General features: G+C 43.5%; 1 protein-coding gene across 3 annotated transcripts in view; it reads right to left on the reverse strand.

The window, feature by feature from the left end:
• LOC119167618 (uncharacterized) overlaps positions 1 to 21,471 on the reverse strand; it is a 33,201-nt gene extending 11,730 nt beyond the window's left edge. Inside the window, exons 1-4 of one of the 3 annotated variants that reach the window (XM_037419120.2) lie at positions 21,356 to 21,457; positions 17,178 to 17,204; positions 14,386 to 14,571; positions 5,985 to 6,149 (exon numbers count right to left, since the gene is read on the reverse strand). In XM_037419120.2, coding sequence (XP_037275017.1) covers positions 5,985 to 6,149; positions 14,386 to 14,571; positions 17,178 to 17,204; positions 21,356 to 21,395 — 418 coding nt within the window. In that variant the 5' untranslated portion in view covers positions 21,396 to 21,457. Of the gene's footprint in view, positions 1 to 5,984; positions 6,150 to 14,385; positions 14,572 to 17,177; positions 17,205 to 21,355 lie in introns of all 3 variants that reach the window. The other 2 variants (XM_037419121.2, XM_037419122.2) reach the window with 2 other exon arrangements.
• Positions 21,472 to 21,816: the final 345 nt, after the last annotated feature.

A 21,816-nucleotide genomic window follows, 5' to 3' on the forward strand; every position in this document is an offset into this window, starting at 1 on the left:
TAGTATCAACCGAGATCCGTGCCCGAACTTGGCATTGTTTAAAAGGGTCATTGAGGCCCGACAGGAAAACGGGGGTGAAATGTTTGGAAATGAACACTGCATTTTGCGTACCCAGATTAAAACCCTCCCTGTTAAGAAACGACATGGCATGGCGACTGACAGACAGGGAAGCTTTTAGAAAAACTAGGGCAGAATGTGAAGACAAAAAGATTGTGGACCTTCAGAGTTGGGTCCCAGGAATCAAGGCAGACTGGAAGTGGTTAACCCGAGAAGTTACCCTCACCAGGAACACGCCCGCTGTGAACAAGCATCTCGCAAACATCTGGTACGCCCGCCGGGGCCTATTAAAAAGACGGAAGCAGCAAAAAAAAAACAACCACAGACTGAGATTTAGGATCGCCCATGTCACTATAGAAGCCGAAGAGTTGATTAATTGATTGATTTGTGGGTATAACGTCCCAAAACCACTATATGATTATGAGAGACGCCGTAGTGGAGGGCTCCGGAAATTTCGACCACCTGGGGTTTTTTAACGTGCACCCAAATCTGAGCACATGCGCCTACAACATTTCCACCTCCATCGCAAATGCAGCCGCCGCAGCCGGGATTCGATTCCCCGACCTGCGGGTCAGCCGCCGAGTACCTTAGACACTAGACCACCGCGGCGGGGCAGAGAAGCCGAAGAGTATGCGACGGAGCTGTCAAGGCGCAACTGGGACGAAAAATGCAACGAGCTAGAAGGTACATTATGTTGGAAAAGGACATGGGCCTTACTGAGGGCCCTGATAGACCCAAACACAATCAAGACTGAAACTTGTAAGATAACCCAAAAGATCACGCACCAGTTCGAATGCACAGATTGGGAGCTGCTGGAAGACCAAGCAGCGCTATATTGGCAATGCAGCGTATACCGACTGCAGCCTGGCATACACTGGCGAAGATAATCCCGCTCTAGACGAACCCATTACCACATAATTTCGTCATTGTATGCTGTCGGTAAAAAAGAACAATACGCCAGGCAAGGATGGTATCACCATCTGTATGATACAAGTCCTCAATGACAACTATATTAAAAGGTTTGCAGAATTTGTCAAGAAACGTTAGAAAAGGGTACCGTCCCAAACGACTGGAAACATGTGAAAATATTAACAATTTCAAAGTATCGAAAGGCTCCCATCTTGGAAACTCTGAGACCGATTTCGTTGATTTCCTGTTTAGGAAACGTTTACGAGGGAATCGTGCTTTGCAGGCTGGAGACCCATCTGGGAGATGACAAACTTATGGCGCACACCATGTTAGGTTTCTGAAAAAGCACAAGACGTTTTCCTGCATATCAAGAAGGAGGTGCCTACCGGCGTGCAAAAATACGCCGTAAACGTATTACTTGCTCTTGATCTTAAGGCTGCTTTCGACAATGTCAGTCATAAGCCTGTGCCACAGGGGCTTACCACAAAAAGTTGTGGGAAGAGAATGCACAAGTACATGTAAGCTTTCCTCAGTAAAAGAACCACCACAATTGGTGTAAGAAGTATCTGGTCTGACACGTTTATTACGTCGGCAAAAAGAACACCCCAAGGTTCTTTGATATCCCCGATGCTGTTTGCCATCGTCATGATCGGCCTAGCCCAGAACATTGAAAAAATTTCAATGATTCAGACATAATACACAGACACACTACACAGGCGATGTGACAATATTGGTGGCAAGATGATATTTTGGACAAAAACAAGACCTTCTGCAACGCGCAGTAGATACAGTTCTGGACAACTTGCGACTATATGGCCTTGTCTGCTCTCCGGAGAAATACGAAGTAATGAGAGTCTACAGACGATCATACGATCTTCAAAACTGCATAGACATCTATATTGCGGGGAAGAACATTCCAGAAGAATCCCAAATTAGGGTTCTTGGCATGTGGGTACAAAACAACTGTCGTATAGACCAGACCATAAGAGAGCTGTCAAACAGTACAGCGCAGATGACGAGGATGATGACCGGAATCTCTCAATGAAGACGGGGTATGAAGGAGGAAGACACTTGTAGACTAGTACAGGCTCTCGTGGTCAGTGGAATTGTATGCAGTGTCCCCTACCAAACAACACTTGCGCAGGAAAAGGAACAATTAGAGGTGATCCTTAGACTGCCAACAAATGCACCCTTGGTCTGCCAGTCAGAACCTTGACAGATAAATTCCTTAAACATGTTATGAAAACACGGTGCAAGAACACATCTAGGCGCATCTTCTTGCGCACACTACTGCTGACTCCTACCGGCAGGTACACAGTCAGACATTGGGCATTAGGGTTGCTTGCGGAGAAATTAATAGCGCGGCGAGCATACTGGAGGACATTCGCCAGATCATTGAAGTCATCCCAATACCTCAAAAATTCACTTAAAGATACATAAGACCCGAACATGAGCAATATCAGAAGCACACGATAAAATTTTAGAGCGATAGCTAACGTATTGTTCGTAGGTGCGATCACATACAGAGAGCACTCCGAGGCAGTTGCAAGCGTTGTTGATCACCATCTTAGGGAAGTCGACAGCGCTTCGATTAAAAGCAACAACGTCCTCGAGGCTGAGGAAGTGGCGATCGCACTTGTCATCACACACCAGAGCGAAGAGCCTACTGCAGAAATAGTCACTGACTCGCATGAAGCGTGTCGACGATACAGCAGTATATGCATACCCACTGCTGCCATTCGCATGCTCAAGGAAAGCAAAATCACCTTCTCCAGCTACTCTATTATGCTCACACCGGGCCATAAAACTTTTACAGGAACCCAGCCTGCCGACGCCATTGGCTGAGGATACGCCGACCGGGGAGCGCAAAACGACGAGTAACCAGCCAGAGATACTAGACACTATAAAGCAGTTTTGGAGCACCAGAGAGCCCTGAGGAGGATATACTCCCTCTCCCACGAAGACCTAAACGGAGAACAGTCGGTTGCCTGGAGACAGCTGCAGACTAATACGTACCCCAATCTAAGTCTTCCGAGTAAAATCTATTCAGCAATATACGCCAACTAATGCGCGCAATGCGGAGCACCCCATACGCTTTATCACCGGTCATGGGCTTGCGAACACAGACACGTATAGTGCCAAGAAACTGTACACAAATGCAGGAGTGGTGGATGAAAGCGATCTCTTGCTCTAAGCCTGAAGAACAGCTCAAGCTGATCGACAGAGCTTGCAAGATGGCAAAAGCCAAAGGGGTTCTGGACTGAGGGCTCCACCTTTGATGAAAAAAAAAGTTTGAAATAAAGTTTTGCATTGGAATACTGGATCTATTTGAGGGCATCGCTCACGAGAACAAAGTTGGGATGGCCCCCGAAGGTGACACCAGGGCGGCGCTTGCGCCTAAATTCAAAGTCCAATCTACCTGTGGACCAAACCGTCCACACTCCAAGGGACCAGCAGCAAACTGATGCCGGACCACTGGATAGTCCCTGAAGACGTCTAGCAAGGAGCTAGGCGTACACGGAAAGCACCATGCTCCGGGCCTACTTCCTAGTTTTTTAGTATGTAACGATGTGTAATGACTTCAAACTGTGCTTTGCAACCTTAAACGTTCGAGGTTTTGCCTCCAAGAAAAAGCAGGCTCAAGTGTACCACCTGTCAAATAATCAAGATATTGACGTGTTAGCCGTGCAGGAAACAAAAGGGGAAGGTAAGGAAAAGACGCGGAGCATGATGTTGTGGTTTACGTCTAAATATTACTCCATGTTTACTCACGCGAATGGAACTTTTGCCGGCTGTGTGCTTTTCAGTGAAAATAATCCGGGATTGATTGTTCAAAGCCATTTCTCTTGTGACTCCGGCAGAATAGTTATTCGTGATTTTAGAAACGAGTAAAATTGAATGGCGCGTCATTTATTGTCTATGTGCCTCACGTAGAGGAGGAGCGAGAAACGTTCTTTTCATTAATTAAGCCACAATAATGGACCCCAAAACAGCTTGTTTTATTGGGAGATTTCGATTGTGTAGTGAGCGCGAAGGATAGAAATAACAACCGCCGTCTGCTAGATTTAAGTGTTGAAGTGTTCTAATACTTGGTAAATGTATCCGACCTGAATGATGTAGCGGAGTGCCTCGAGGCAGGTCGCAAAGTTCGTTTTACGCATTTCAAGGAACCAGTCACGCACGCCTTGATGGCCTATACAAGGCTTGGAAGGGGATATCTATGAGCAATAGTTACACAGTTTTACCTGTTTCTTTCTGTGATCATTGTCTTGTACTTTGTAATGTGGGAGCTAAACAAAAACAAAACAAATTTAGTAGGAATTTATTGAAGTTTAACGCTAAACTCCTTCGGGGCGACAATTTTATTAAGTTTGTGATAGACAAAATTAAAAACAATAAGGTGATCGGCACCTGTATTATTGGCGAGGAGGTGCAAATAATAAAGCAAAGCGTTAAAAATGAAAGCCATACTGAAATGTAGTGCTTTAAAACATGAAGAAAATATTAAAAAAATGGACTCAGAACAACACTTAATAAATGAATAGCACTAGAAAGTAAGGAGCCCGGGCAAATAAAGAATATATTTGAATGATCAAACGACAAATTGAGCTATTTGAGCAGGAACGCTACACAGGAGCCCTTTTTCGAGCGAGAGCTGAAAAATGGGCTGTGGGGGAATCTCTTACGAAGCGTGCGCTTGAAATCGAGAAATCAAAAGCGCATCGTAATCACATCAACAAATTAGAGAAAAATGACATTCTGCTAAATACTAACAGCACTAGGCATGCTTTGCTTTTATGGCATTCGTCATAGAGGTGCTCCTAGCAGAAGGAGTTGACAAAAGCAGTTTTTTAAATATTTTTCTTACAATAACCAGACATTGGTTGGCTATATGTTGGTTGGTATATGTTGGCTATATTCTTCTGAACGCGTTGATTAAACATTTTTGAAGCTGCAACAGAGGCACCTCGAATGAACGGAATTCATTGTACAGTGAAGTGTAAATGTGCTGCCAAGCACAAAGTTTATTCAGGAATTATACAAAAAAGACATGCAGATCTCACGCATTGTGACATTCATCTCATGTTCTGGTAGCAAACGTTACGAGGTAAATGGAGGATCTGGTGTGATAAAACCAGTAATTGTGCACGAAGTGAGCACAACCACAGGCTCTGTGATTGGTTTAGCGGCTTCTTAGTGCTTTCAAATGTCATTGGCAGGTGTCATGATTCGACGCGACCTTGCAACCCAAGATTCACAATGCTTATTGCAGCACAAAGCTTAATTCAGAAGCGCCTTCCCGAGGACATTCGCTACCCAAAAGAATGGCAGCTCAAATGCAGCCGCTACTTCGTTCGGCTGAGCAAGCCCGAATCTTGACGCTTTAGCGAGGAACTAACAACATATTTCAAGACACAGAGGACAAACTGGGTCTTCGTAGGCATGATACATCTGATTAATTATTGCGAACGCGTGGCTCTAGTAGATACGTTGCAACTGGTAAATCCCAAACAGTAAGTTCACCTCACGTCTTTCGCACGTTAGAGTAAGTTTTCCACGCTCGTAGGAAGATTTTACTGCATTTTATGTGGAGTGTCTTAGCGTTAGATCAAAATAAACTAATATTTTTTTCTTTGGAATTACAAGTAGTGAAATTATTTTGGATGTTTTGCAGCCCATTATGAAGCTTATTATGGAAGATATTGTGAATGTATTTACATAAAAGATTTTATATCGTAATTTTTTGTGCAGCGATGAGCCATACTATGCTGAATGCACCGGTCCTCTTGTGATCACCGAAACTAAGCAGCATTGGGCTCAGTTGCACTTGAGAAGAAGACTTTTCCTGTGATTTTAAGTTATTCGCCCGTAAGTTTATCGCAGCAGTAGCGCCTTATTAGTGAAAATTGATACATTTGAAAGGTGTTTGGCATATAATGAGGTGGTTCCTTTGCTTCGACCACGAAAACATTTTTTGCAGGGTGCGGTGGCAGTGTAGGTCTGGCTCAAGAGCTTACCTAGTCTTTCAATGGCTTCCGAGATTTCATCGAAGTCTCCTCCAGTGCCGTTACTTTGTTCTCGGGGTTTTGCCAGATACATGTTACTGTGCTGCTCATTCTCCTGGCTTTCGATGTCATACTCCAAGTTGTTGTCGCCATTTACTGTTTCCCTGGCTTCTATGGCTGTGTGAAATATAGTTATGCACAATGAAGGCAATATTTAAAATATAACTGTTTTCTATTGACGTATTTACCACGTCTCCTACAAAAGGTACACTTCGTACACATGCATTCTATGAAGAATTTGAGCCGGCTTTGTGTAGAACTGCCACTCTATAGAAAGGCCGTGTTTAATTCACATGTCTACCAGGTATTAACGATATCAGTAATGGTATGCATTTCGTAGTTAGATTGTTAGTGGATGACTGCTTGATCTACAGACAAATTAAGATCTCTCAAGATGCCTACCGATTTCTGTCTGACGTAGCAAATCTTAGTGAATGGTATATTGAGTGGCAAATTCAACTTTACGTAAATGAAACAAAAGCTATCAGGTTTAAAATAATGATCAACCTTGTGTTATACGACCACATATTGAACAACATACCCATAGATTGCGTATCAACAATAAAATACCTTGGTGTTCATTAAGGACAGGATCTATCATTGAACACTCATATAGAAGCAATTGTTTGTGAAGTATCGAGATCTCTTGGTTGCATAAGGCCACATTTGCATCCGGTGAACTCCGAGACTAAACATGCTTATAAGACCGTAGTACGCTCACAAATTGAATACACCTTCTTAATCTGGAATCCACATCAGGCCTACTTCATCAGGAGCTGGAGTCTGTACAAAATAAGGCTGCTCGCTCCGTCTGAAAAAACCTCTTGCAACCATCAAGCATAACTGATATGAAATCTTCCCTCTACATAGGTTCTCCAGAAAAGCACAGGATGATGAAACTGTTGTCTTTCTTTCATGAGCTATACTACAATCAGTCATTCCAGGATACCTTTATTATCAGGCCCGCTCGTCATATACCTTCACGACTAGATCAACTGTCTAAAATTGAACGCATTTCGTGCTTGAAATAATCTTTTCGGTCGTTACCACTTCTCATCGCCATTCGTGCATAGATCGCTTGGCGTACTGGCATCCCACATACTGTTAATCATGAGTCATTTTTTATTCATTTAAAGTAATTTCAAAATTGTAAGCTACTACTTATAACAACTTGTGTCCCTCCTCCGATGAAAGTACTTTTGATTATTAAGCGCTTGAATCGTGGTTGCTTTTCTTCTTGTGATTGCTTTATCTTAGTAATTGTTTACCCTTCCAATGCTTTGGTTTTATTTACTCTTGTTCATGTATTTTTTATTAAATTGCTTATATTTTGTCCACTACTTTCCTCAATATCCCCCCCCCTGTCTATGTGTTGCCTTCTGGGCTTTTAGAGTATATGAATATTAAACAGTGCGCGGCAGTGGACAGACGTTCTTCAGGGTTATCTTTTTAATTTGCCGGATATTGACGCAGAAGCGATTGAAGCCATCGTTCTTTTTGACGAAGACCACCGGAGAAGACCATGGGCTCTGTGAAGATTGAATGACACCTTCGTAGACTAGTTTGGCAATGGCGTGTTGTTCTATAGCGAACATGTGATATGCTCATTGCCGCAGCGTTTATTGAGACCAGTGTCAATGTTGCACTCGACTGCTAGGGCATGGCCTGACACAGCTGACGAAGCAGCGGACGGTTAGATGCTTGTGCTACGTTGAAAGAGGAGGGATGGTGCCAGGGGATGGTGAGGGGCATTGAAAGCTAGAGAAGTGTCAATTTTGCAGCGACGAATGGTCCAAATATGTATGTCCATTTTGCTCACGCAAAGAGACGACACGCAGTTTACATACGGTGGTAGAAGCCACATCTTCGAGACGGAAAAATTCAGGCAAAGTTGGTCGTCCTGACGTAGCCAATGCACACGTGACAAAGCAGAGATCGCGGGGGTGATTGATGATAGCAGATGGGCATTGTGGTGGAGATTTCATGAAGAGGCCGAGAACAGCAAAAGACAACGAGAAGAATATTTCAGTCATGACTATTTGAGATGGCGTGAAGATGACCATCCTGGCACTGCGCGAAACTGGCACGAACGTTAAAGAGCAAAGATGGATGCAGGTATCGCTGTTCGTGACTAGTTTAGCGGCAGATGCATTATCGACGAAGGCTCGTTCACTAAGTAGGCAGAATTAAACCTCAACCCAAGCAAAATCAATCAGGGCGTTGTGGCACGACAAAAAGTCCTATACCAAGCTAATGATACGCGAAAACGATGAAAGAACAATGAACCTTATTCTCTACAGAACGTCCTAAATAGTTACATTGGCTGAACATACAATGGTGGCGCATAGGGGATGAGCGTAAGTTAGTCGACCGAGGGCGGTGATCCTTCTGGTAGCGAGCTTGCGTTGGATAGAAGAATTGCAATGCTAGTTTGAGTCAAGCTGGAAGTAGTGTTGCTGGAGGTTTTCGTTGGCTACTTGCACCCGGCGCTGGCAATACCTCACGGCGCGTCCTCGTTATCGACTGCGAAGCCTATCAGGCGAAGGTTGACTCTGCGCTACAGGTTGGTAGTGCTGACGTCAATCTACTGGAGGGAAAGTGTGGGTTCAGTCACAGGACGCCAAAACGGTGGTGCGAGTACTGTGAAAAGGGGCATGGTGGCAGCAATGGCGTATGTGAGTGAAGCAGCAACAAGATTTTACTCGGGGGCCGCTGGTAGCGTCTCAGTGACCTCTCCTTCACTGATGCCACTGACAAAGAGAATGACGGCACTGTTGTGCTACGTTTGCTAGTGAAGGGCCCCTAAAGAGCTGTCTTACTATTTCGCCGAAGACAAACTATTTTATTTTGGCTCTTATACAGCAGCGCTTCATCGTGGCCGTTGTTCAGACTACACAGCGATGAAAAATCGTACGCTGGAGGACGGCTTGTCAATGCTCGCTGAATATGCAGTTCATCGTAGCTCAGACACAAGCGTTGAACGTCGCTAGCTATGGACTAAGCCTTCACCAAGAGCCCTTAAAAAGCATCATCATCAATGCCTTTCATTGTGTGCTTGATTTTTGCAGTTTCCATCATTGTGGTGTTCATGCATCTCCACAAGTCGGCAACGTCTTCAATACAACTGGTTATTGCTTTACCCTTTTCTTGTGCGTATGTGCGGAAACGCTGCTCAGCTCGGAGTTTTCAGATAGCAGGTCTGTTGAAGACAGTCTTTAATGATGTTGACGCCCGTTCTGCGGAAAATTGAAGGCTGCCGCTGGGGAAAACTGCCAGAATAGGTGCAGATGCGCAGCTGTTTATTTGTGTTCGGCTTCGCCAACACTCTGTGCCGAAGTACAATATATATATATATATATATATATATATATATATATATATATATATATATATATATATATATATATATATATATATATATGTGTGTGGGGGTGCGGTTAGACGGGTTCCGTGGCCGAGGAAGCGTAAATGGCCTTCCTGGTGTAGCATCGCCGGAACGCTGAGGACGCACGAGCACCGGTGGTGTTCGCTTTAGGGCAGCGTTTCCGACAACGGCGCCAATATCAGGGAGAAATGAGAGACAACGCCTGTATTCGAGGCCGACTGTCCTTATTCTCCTCCAGCCGGATATGCGCCCATGCCTGAGCACTGCGCTTTTCTCATCGTATATATATATATATATATATATATATATATATATATATATATATATATATATTGAGTTAACTTGCAGATAGCACATTGAGTTAACTTTCAGAAGGACTTAGTCTGACGAAGGCCGTGCCACGGCCGAAACGTTAGTAAATACGATCCTTTTCTTATGTGCTATCTGCAAGTTAACTCAATATAGAAAATACCCGGACCTGTCGTGCCTTCCCTTCAAGTTCTATATATATACCTATGTATATATATATATATATGTATATATATTGCGACGCCTTTTTAATGAACTTCGGTGATTTTGAGCGTACATCTATCTACCTAGCCGCTCACGTTTGGGTGCTCTCGTGGTTACCTCTTTACCTTGGCATGAACCATACTTAGCATGGGAGTGTAATAAAATGGTTTGACAAATATGACGCGCTGGTAAAGTCATGAATAATGTCACAATCCCGTCCCGTACGTCGTCAAACATTTCCCGCCCGACAGTGGCACGTACGCATGGGCGGGTATGTGCCACTGGTATGCGGGTATGTGCTACAAAAGATTGACAGTATCAACACAGTAACGACGAGAACACAGATGGACCAGAAATACCCGACATCGGTAGCGCTGACACGACAAATGCCAATAATAAATGAAAGGGTCCCAGCTGGAATCGAGCCGAAGCATTCTGCGTGCCAACGATGCATTCTATTATAGAGCTGCGCCAGGTCTTGGAACTACTTTTCAAATAGACGCTAATCGTCGTAAAACGTCAATAGTGGTTGCAGTGCTGCGTAGCCAATTTTATAAACACTACAAGTGTACTTCTTTAATCCAGCCGCCACGTTAGGTTAACGTCAAAGATGGTTGGTTTGTTGCCATGCGCTGAGTTGCCTTATGTAGCAGTGTCCAGTTCAGCATGCTCGCGAGCATAAGCGCTTCATATCAGCTTCTGGTGTTGCTAATACGCATGATCTAGTTGGCATCGTTGCGCAAGTGCGAAGAACTGGTTATATAAACATCTGCAAACATCTACAAACATCTGCAAATGTGTCTGTGTGAGCAACAAATGTACATATAATTAGCAGCGTCATTTTTTGACATGTCGCTCAATAAATAATTGCAGCATGGTTACCTTCCTTCCGCACGCTTCGCATAACATTGATATCAAGGCACGTGAGATCTGTCAATTTATATATACACACATATATATATATATATATATATATATATATATATATATATATATATATATATATATATATATATATATATATATATATATATATACATACATATATATATATATATATATATATATATATATATATATATATATATATATATATATTTATATATCATGAGAAATTAACGTTCATATAGCAGGCCGGATGTTCTTATCCTACTTCTTCTTTCTTTGCTTCCCGCTGGCCGAGTTCAAAAGTCTAAGCTCCGTTGCCGCGTTTCGTCAGTGCAGCTACAGAAATTGTCTCATGGGGCGGCATTGGGAATGTCATGGTGGTCGGTCACTTGTACCTCGCCAGCTGGCCTGTTCGAAGTCATATACTCAGGTGGTCGACAGTAACTAAATCGTTCTGGCCGCAGTCCTTGGCGACGTTGTGATTTGGTCCGGGCATCTGCCAGGAGTGTTTCTGGAGGGCATGGTTGGCTGCATCGTGGAGGTCGGTCTCGCCAACGAAACCACTTTCAGTGGGTAGATGCCAGAAATACATCTCGCCATCGCCTTCTGTTGTCTCATGGAGTCAGCGGTAGACACGGCAAGTTCGAAGAAAATCGCCGTAAACGTTTTCGAAGAGAAACACCGGTTGGCATAGCTTCTCGACTTTCTTTTCGGCTTTATTTAGGTAGTCGGTAACGTTCGCCTTCTGGTCACATCCAGGTGGACGTAGCTTTTGGAAAACGAAGAAACTGGATGCCATATCCAGGTTATTTTCGAGGGGGCTCAGTAGGCGTTGTGGTTCCTCAAAGTTTTTTTAGCTGTCGTTCACACGCGATGGTTGTTGTAGTGGTGCTCAAAACTCTATTTGGCCAAGGGATTCGGACACGTACGGCCCAGGGTTCCCGCAGGACCCCCACTGCGCTATGCGTTCATGAGTTCATGTAGTTGCATGACGTGGGCGGCCCGGTCAGGGGTGGTCTTCTACTTGGCCGGGTCCGTCGAGTGCAGCAGGGTCTCCCATTCCTCACATGTGGTCAGTGGCTGCGGGCTGTACAGGAGAGGGTCCGCCAGGCATTCGAGAAGGATATGGGTAAGGGCAGTGTGGGGTGAGTGCATTGAGCACAGAACGGTGAGTATGTTCTTGGGTAGATGCGGGAAAGGAAAAAGGGGGAGGGAATCGTGTGAGTCGGGAGGCAGCGCCTTATTATCTGGTGAAAATTGTCCAGGGATCGGTGGGGTGGAGGGTATTGCTGACGTTCTGCACGGTGTGCTTCAGTCATCTCGCTGAAGAAATGCATGCGCTCCCTGGAAGAGTTCGACTCCAAGTCCGTAGCCGCCCGGTAGATGAGACCTCGGGTGTGGCCATTGGCGGCTTCGTTGACGGAAAATCCAGAGTGAGCAGGCACCCAGATCAGCTGCACATGGCTGGCCGCATGTTTGTCGGGTAAGCTGAGTATGCGAAAAGCTGTGTCATGGACTCGGCCGCATGAAGAATTTAGAAGTGCGATTTTTGAGTCAAAAAAGGACGTACCGGGCATCATTGGAAGTGAGGGCAAATGTGATCGCCGCTTCTTCTGAGGATTGCGGGTTGGATGCAGGCGTTGGGCGACGAGTCACTATGGACTGCAGTGTGCGATCAACGACTGCAACTGGCACATCAACGGCCGTGCTAGCTGCATCCACCCATACGCCATCTTCCTCGGAACCGTAGTATTTGGGGAGCTTTTGCACAAGCCTTGCGGTGGGCCGAATCGTATGCAACCTGGGTGTTCCTAAGGAGAGGCTTTGTGGTGAGCTTTGTGTGTATGTGTGGAAGGACTGGTAGGAATGAGGGTTCAGCTGCTGGTATGTGAATGTTAAGGGTGTCAAGTATGTGTCGTCCGGTGAAAGTCTTAGCTAGACGAGTGTATCGGGCTTGTCTGTTGGCTTCTATCAGTTCGTGTGTAGTGTTCTGAAGCCCAAGTTGAAGAAGTTTTGTGGATTGGGTGTTAGGACGAAAATGTAAAGCCACCCGTGTGTGCCTTTTGAAGCATGTCATTTAGGGTTGCTATTTCTTTTTGTCGAATTCGGAGATACGGGACTGTATAAAAGAAGTGACTCCACACGCGATCAGACTCGTGACTGGGGGACACTGGGGAATGTTTCGGCTTTTGCGAACGTTTCACTCGCAAGTACAAATGTTGTTTCTCGCCATGAATGGCCATGTTTCGGCCAATTACAGCTTTGAGGTTTCTGACAAATAAGTTCAAGAAGTGGGTCTCGACGCCCAATTCTACAGCTGAACCACGAAGCCCACATTACAGCTTGCTTTAGAGTCTCCCGCACGGCGTCCCTCCGTGATGGTATTAGAAGCGTAAAAAGGCCCATGTGCAGAGTCGGGATGGTTCCCTGCGGATCCGTCGTGAGAGAGGCCCCCTTGACGAGTGTCGTCTTCAGGTTTGGTCACTAGCCGTAACGTACTTGCGTCAAATGTTGATGAAGAGTCTGCCAGACCTAGTGGTCATCTGCAGCCTGAGAGCTGCAGCCTCGAGGTGGAGCCCCTCCTCAGCTCGACCCTCGGTAGCGGTCAGGTTGGAATGAGTGGCAGCAGAGAGGTGGGAGGGAGTCCGGCCAAAAGCAGGGATCAGCTTATCAGTATGTTGATGCCAAGCTGCCTACTTGCTCCGATTACTACAAGAGCTCCGTGAGGGAACACCGGAGCTTGCGATGGTTTTCCGGTGGGCTCGCTTCACGTTCATGCGACGCGGCTGCAGTCAACATGAGCTTGAGTGCGCACAAAGTTGGCAATATGGCAGGTGACAGTTTGGAACTGCACGCTGCAAGGCTTCAGTCGTGACACGGAGCTGTGTAATGGTGTGCTGCAGCTCCGCGGCGCAGTCGGATGAGTTGGTTAGAAGTGCAGGGGTGCCATCCGCGGAGGATACAGAGGCTCAGGTCCTCATGGTGGTAGAATGCAGTACCAAGGACGCGTGGACGGCACCCCTTGAAGATTTAGCATTGATCAAAACCATGGCAATGAGTTTCGTACCATTGGAAGCGCCAACAGCATTCTCAGGCAAGCAGACTCCGTGTGTGTCGTATCGTGACCTGGTGCTAGGGCAATAATGAAGCAATGTTGAGCCATCGAGGAGGCCTGAACGCTGTCCGCAGACAGCGCGTGAAGTGCCGACAGGTTGCTAGGTATCGAGACCACGACGATGACCAAGAAGGGAAAGGAGAGAGTGCGATCTATTTTTTTTGAGTGCCTCTCGCGTGATGTGGCGTCGCCAACATCTCGCAAAACATAGCGCCACTTGTTGTCACGTGATACTGTCACTGGACCAAAGATAGCCAATCTGCGATGCAACGCAAAGCCAGATGAGGTTTAGGAATATTGTGGGGTGGGCGAGAAAATACAAATGCATTCATAAAGACGAAGAGGAAGCTTTCGTCTGAAAGTCCTGTAAGAGATCCTATTTTCTTCAGTTAGGCTAGAGGAACGTTTCTACCTGCAATTAGTAGTAGTTTATTGTTACCTCAGCAGCTCACCTTGTATTTCACTGAGATGCGAGGGAAGCTGTTTCAGATCTCCCTCACTGCTATTAGTAGGAATTCTCGGTTTTACCACGCCATGATCGGCATTATTATCCTTTTGTTCATACTGCTCTTCTTGATCGCTATATCTGTCATATTCCAAATCAGCTGCGCCATTCACAGTTTCTCTGGCTTGTACGACTGCGTAAAATGCATTCGCGCTCTTTGTGGAAATTATTTCAAATAACTTAAAAGCTTAGTGCTCAATAATTCGACGTCCATCTGAATAAAAATGTATGCTTGGTGTTCATGTATTGCCTAACAATTTGTAGCACTGAAACTTTCTCACACTTACTGTCGTTAAAATACTTCGGTTGCTGTCAAATGCTTAACATTCATTCTCTGCTCATATAAACAAACCAGTGAATAATTTAAAGTTCTGCTCGTACGTTTCAGGCAATAATTCAGAGGGTGATATTATTTTTCTTTAGACCCACTGAAAATTAATGCCAATATTGCCTCTGTGAAATGTTTCTATTTGTGCTTGATTTATTGATTGATATGTGAGGTTTAACTTCCAAAAACCAACCTAAGATTATGAGAGATGCCATGTAGTGGAGGGCTCCGGAAATATAAACCACCTGGGGTTCTTTAACGTGCACCCAAATCTGAGCACACGGGCCTACAACATTTATGCCTCTATCGAAAATGCAGCCGCCGCAGCCGGGATTTGATACCGCGACCTGCGGGTCAGCAGCCGAGTACCTTAGTCACTGAGCACTAGGTCACTACACCACCGTGTTTGTGGTGATATAGAATTGTGCTTTCATATGTTTCAGCTGGCTGTAATGTAAGATAAAATAAGTGTAAGAATATGTTTTGATCGGTTTTCATCGGCACTGCCTTTTAATCCAGAAGGCGTCTTATTTTTTTTTCAAAGCTTGATGACCAAAAGTGCCTTTTTTTATTGCTGATCCTGAATGTGGTTCTTCTAAAATGCAGCCAGTCGGTGTGAAAAAAAAACATATGTTCGTAGCATATTTTAGCTAATTAACCTAATAAAGTTTATGTTGGCACAATACAGAGCAAATAGCCTCCCCATGGTTGATAAAAAAACTACGTTATAAAGAAAACAGCAATAGATGCCACAACTTTTTTTATATGCATATGCTTAGCACTCTTGGGCTATTGAACTCGGGAGCTTTCAGAAAGCAGCGGTGTGCGAACTTTCAAAACCCAGAATAATGCAAAATTGCTTAACTGCAGAGTACTGAGCTTTTCGCTGCCGAGCTGCCTACCTTATCACCGGAGGAGCTGCCCAATTTACCTTCGACATTGTCTTTATTCCAGGACACAGGATAAACATTGATATCCGAATCATCATGACTTCAAGAAGCATCTTTTTTGTGTGAATAGAATTGCCGAAACCACACGCCATCTTTTTATACAAGAACGGTGCTTCTGCCACAAATTTAAACTAGATTGTCGTTTAAATGCGGACATCTAGTTAATGACACACAGTCTGCGCCGTATACGAGTGCTTTTATTCTGAACACTGCCGGGGAGTGCATAATTCACTAGAGCCCCACCGCGGTGGTCTAGTGGCTAAGGTGCTCGGCTGCTGACCCGCAGGTCGCGGGTTCAAATCCCGGCTGCGGTGGCTGCATTTCCGATGGAGACGGAAATGTCGTAGGCCCGTGTGCTCAGACTTGGGTGCACGTTAAAGAACCCCAGGTGGTCAAAATTTCCGGAGCCCTCCACTACGGCGTCTCTCATAATCATATGGTGATTTTGGGACACTAAACCCCAAAAATCACTCAATCAATCAAAATCATACTTCTCTAGAATAAGCTCGGTTCGTGTAGAGCACTTTGATGAGAGTTTGGGCAGGACGAGCTCTGCACGTTTAAAGCTCTTTAAGGACCTAACTCACAGTGGTTAAGAAATGTAGACAAAACCGTCCGCAATGTCTTAAATATGGTGCTGGCATTGCTTCTTCAGATTTTTGTTTGAACTAAGCTTGCTTGAACTACAAGCCTTCTTACTTTTTTTGCCTTTTATTTAAAAGCACTTTTGCTAACATGGCGGCTACTGACGCGATTCTCGTAGCAAACATCATGGGTAATTAGATATGTATCAAAGAATCTGTAAATTAAAAAAGTGCTGTTGTTTAAATGCTGAAACTTTTTTGTCATACTAAGGTACAACGTGTTTTCTGACTGTGGGGACGAGACATATTTTCCGATATATTTGGCATAATATTCGAATTGACAGGTAAGTTTTTACAGAACATAATTATTGTAATTTCTTATTTAGACAGTTTGTCGCATATATCTCCTACCAGTATGTAGAAAAAGATGCATTGACGATCGCTAATATTTCTTTCTGTATAATAGAAAAAAAAGTGGAAATTTAATGTTGTCGTTTTTTTTGTTGAACTCAATAATAATGAGAATAAAGCGACCATAATGCTGAGTAAAGTACAGCGTACGTTACTTGTTGTTAATTTAATAGAAATATTAAATAGAAAATAGGCGGAAACATGACGCGCTGCTGACGAGGCCAAACCTGCGATCTTCGCATGCGTTATTAGAAGGTTGCAGCTTCGGTATATAACAGTGAAAAGTCATATTTCCATATACTTTTATTCCTACACGTTTGCATTGCATTTCCTAATAATTCACTTCTGTATAGCTTGCTTGCCATTATTGTTTGTTTTCGTTATTTTTTATGAAAATAAAATCTTCTAGACAAATATTACTTCAGAATTCGTACTTTCTTGCGAGTAGTAAATGTGGAAGACTCACCTCCTTTAGCTTCAAAGACGCCAGCAGCTGTAAAATTAGCGTTGTGTTTTATTATATACGAAGCATCTATCTATCTATCTATCTATCTATCTATCTATCTATCTATCTATCTATCTATCTATCTATCTATCTATCTATCTATCTATCTATCTATCTATCTATCTATCTATCTATCTATCTATCTATCTATCTATTTATCTATCTATGCGCCTACGTCTAGGTACTTCCTTAGCTTGGTGTGCACCACAATTAGTATGAATGGACAAGAAGTTTTGACAATTAGGACCCTCTCGTAATGGGATCTATACTGTGAAAACTTTTTCACGTGCAAGGTCACATTCTTTCCTCTAGACACGTGTTGTGAATACCCATGTACTACGTGCCCGCGTACCCGTGTAGCAGAGGTGTTTGACAGGTTATCTAAACCGAGGAATGGCGAGAAAATCTATGGTAATTTCAGCGCGAGAACATTACACCAAAAAAAAAAAACCGACATCAGCAGCGAAAAAATTGACATCGGCCACTGTCGGATGGTAAAAATAAATGTTATGGTCTCACTCACAATCTAACCCATTCACTCTACGTGGCAGTCATGTATTCTACAGGGTAGGCATGCTAGGTCTCGAAACTGGCTTGGAAAAAGACCCTATGACTGTTTGATGTTGGTTAAACGTCAGGTGCGGTGGCGGTTGCAGCACTCCTCGTCTAGTTTTATAAACATTACGTATGCATTGCACTAATGCAGGTGTCACGTGTGGTCAGCATCAATTTTAGTTAAGCGTTATCCTGAGAAGTTGGTTTTCGTAAGCTATCAAGGACTACCATCTTCGCAGGCATAAAATCTACATTTCAGGCGAGCGCTTCTAGGGTAGTAAATACACATGCTTCTCTTGAAATCGTTGCGCACATGTAAGCAACTGTTATACAAAAGATATGTTATTGTTCACCATGAAGTTTTACGTAAGTTTACTGTGATTTTGTCACGCTTCACTCAACAAAAACTTACAGCCCAGTCACCTACTCTCCACATGATTCGGATGACGTCAATTTTTATGGTGTGCGGAATCTACCAAACTAAAGATAACTAAAGTACACTCACAAGTAAGCAGCTCTCTTGATGTCGTGATATGAATGTCATAATTGAATTTATTACAATGAATGTTGCCAAGAAACACATGTATCAACTAAGAATCTGTATATTCTATTTCCTATTTACTGTGTAGAACCCGCAGCGTCTGTGTTTGCCTGTACCGCTGTTGCGTAGGACCTGTACTTTCCAGCTGATAATGCGCACATAGGCGTGAGCACGGGGAGGGGGGGGTTGGTTTTCCCCCCAAATCACAAAAGACGGGAGGTGCAAAGTATACCGCGTACACCAATATTATAGAGAACGCGGGCGTTGCGACGAGCCGTCGCACCCGCCACCCCTGAAGGGGAACCCTGTGCACGCCTATTAATGCACATAGAATCATTAATCCACCAACAACAGTTAATGTTTTATTTATTGACCATTATTTTGTCACATCCAGGGGAAAGCGTGGATGCCTAAACCACCAAGGGAAAACGACAAGGCGAGCGAATCTTGCTCGCCTTGCCAAAGGTTCCAAGCCAGAGAATTTATGAGGGGGGTTAATAAAAAGCGTGATTCGCTGAACTCCCGCCTCACCCATTATGCTGATTAAGCCAAATTTAACTTCACTACTAAAGTCATATGTATTTCCAGATGACTGCCTTTTTTATGATACGGATTTCAAGATGGAACTTAACCAATGAGTTCCCCACAGTACAAAAAAATGTACTGGTTCATCCTGGACTTTGTTACAGTGCAACACTAAACACGGAGTAAAGGATTGAAAACGAACAACAAAACGCCATTTATCTCCATTGCTCTCATTTGACCCGTTTATAACGTTGCGCTGTAATGACGTTTCTATTGATCCTAGCTATCTTCTTAACAAAGTCAGCCTAAAGAAATATTACAGTGTACCACATTAAGCTTGCCGTACGCATTTTCTTCAACCATTGAACATTCATACAAAAGAAAAAAAAACTTGTTTGTGTTCGAGGCAACACATCTGGTTTTACTGGACTGAACACGCGTATGTTGCTCTCCTACGAACAAAGTCCTTCGTTGTTATAAGGACAGTTTCGATACACAAACAATATTTTACGTTTTAATAAAAAAGTACGTGCAGCAGCCTACTGCTTATTGTTATAGGTTGTTGTGGGCAGCGGAAAGCGAAATACCGTGTGATATGAGAAGAAGCAAAATTTAACTGCATGTCTGTTTGCATGTTTGTGTCATTTAACTGCATACTTCCCTGTTTAACTTTTCAGCTGCAAGCAGTTCAGGTTTTTACCGTATTCTGCACAATATTAATGAAACACACGTGATATTACGGAGACAAGGAATAATAATTCTCGCTTTACATTAGAAAATACATTATTGTGCCTTATAATAAGCGCCGTGCTTCATGCAATGATTGCTAAGGAATATTTTCAGTCGCCTAATTATCTTTTTGTACACCTTTTGTTCTATACAGCTACTGTGTGCGTTAGAGAATACCAATCATCTTTTGGAAACGAGCAAAGGGACAATGAGCCAAAAGAAAAGCGGTTTTCCATTTATTTCCACATTTCGTGGTTGTGCTCATCCTCTGGATGAATAATTCGAATTGACCAGCCATTGGCCTTTACTGGAAAATAGTAGTTCATGGTAAGTTATTGCACTCGATCGTAGCTTGAGTTGTCGGGAGCACAGTTTTCGGGATTCACAGTTTTTCAGTAAAAATATGATTACATAAATGTTAACAAGCACATATAAATTAAGACATGCAGTAAAAATGCACTGAAGGAATTGTGGCCATCGGTCGGTTACTGGGAGAGAGATTTGAAGACTACGATTCAATTATATCTTTAATTAGCTGTATAAAGTCTGCAATGTTTTGCATATAGTGCATGGAAACTTTTTTTCGGTGTACTTGAAAAACAAAAAGGGTGATGCTGTAAGCGTCATGTTAACGTCAGGTGACGCAAACTTTACCTACTTCCAACGTAATATAATTTCGTATTCAGCCCAGGCAGGAGAGTCGACCACTATTGATATCAGTCGTCTAACCACAAGCCACAAAAAACTTAAAATGAGGCACCTGTTTCTTTTTCATTGTTCAGTTTACGCACGGTCAACTTCGCTCACTATGTCTTGTCATAATACACGTCGCCAATTACAAGTTATAGCACCGTTATCAGAGTACTGGCAATGCGGCTTATTTACCGCGTTAAGTTCAAGCTCTTGCGCTTCTTTCTACTCCAGTTTTCGGGCTGACAGGCAAGCCTAGGAATATATTCAAGCTGCTCCTGGGAAGTCCGGACCCCGGCTGTTGTTACATCTGTTGACTGAGTCTTGGCAGCTTCGGCGTAGCCTCCGTTTGAACAATGATGATAAGAAAAATGTGATGGAAAACGACGACCTCAATCAATTACTGGTAGCTTCATGTAGGAATTGACTGGCTTGCCATTAGGCGTGTGAGCGTTCTCCATCATGCTCCTTAAAAAGTGATCAGTTGCATTAAGGTGTGTGCATCGACCAGGAGAACCTGTGATTAAACGCTAGTAAACGTTTGGAGGAGACCAACATTATAAATTCTGAATTGAGGCAATAAAATATGACCAATCACTCTTCAGCGTTATGCGCGGGCTCAGGTATGCGAGTCCTATATGCGAATGCTCAAGTATCTACCATCAATGTTTCAGTGCGGCCAACCGACGGCCAGACAGGTTGCGTTCTATGAACGTAGTATTGACAAGAGCAGATCACAGTGAATCGGTAGTGTGCACTAGAGTGTGCTTATGTAACACATGCAATTAGGCAGGTATTTAGGTCACCGCAATATGTAACATTCATCTATAAAGTACAAATATGTATATCAATATTACGACATTATTCCCACGCACGCAGAACACTATTGCAGTTGTAATTCACTTTACTATAGAAATTTTAGGATAGCGTCATTTGATATTCTATGCTTAGTGTACAATGAATTTTACCCTCCATTGAAAGGCCACTTGTAGTAGGAATCTGAATACATATCATTTGCTGAACATGTGTATGCATTATACTGGATATGCAAGAACAGACAATCATGACTCCGAAATATTCGGAATATTGGTATACTTACCAATAGCTGCTAGCAGAAGTAAAAGAAATACTTTTGTCATGGCGGTTTCAGTAAACACTGGGTGTTCTCTGGCTTCCCAGAGAACATTCCCGGAACCACTATATATATGTATGGCTCAATATAGAAACCGTATTCGCGGAAAGTGCAATGTACGATTCATATTTCTGACGACTTCAGCACTTGAGAAAATGACTCGAACGAGAAAAGGAAGGCAGGGAGCATTTCCGATTTGAATATTGGCGGACGAAAACCTTTAACCTTTATGACCAGTACTTCAAAGGGCTACATATGTTGTTCACACGTTCTTTTACAGGATGTTTGAAAAAGTTTAAAGGAATTGGCACCGTGTCTCATTCAGAAAAGCAGTAGGGTTGACCAACACATCAATAAATATTAACGAAAAAAGGCCAAACGCATTTTGATTCCAATACTATTCACTTGCTCGTAATTAAACATGTTTG

This window comes from Rhipicephalus microplus, chromosome 6, assembly GCF_043290135.1.
Source record: "Rhipicephalus microplus isolate Deutch F79 chromosome 6, USDA_Rmic, whole genome shotgun sequence".
In the NCBI taxonomy this organism is placed as follows: Eukaryota; Metazoa; Arthropoda; class Arachnida; order Ixodida; family Ixodidae; genus Rhipicephalus; species Rhipicephalus microplus.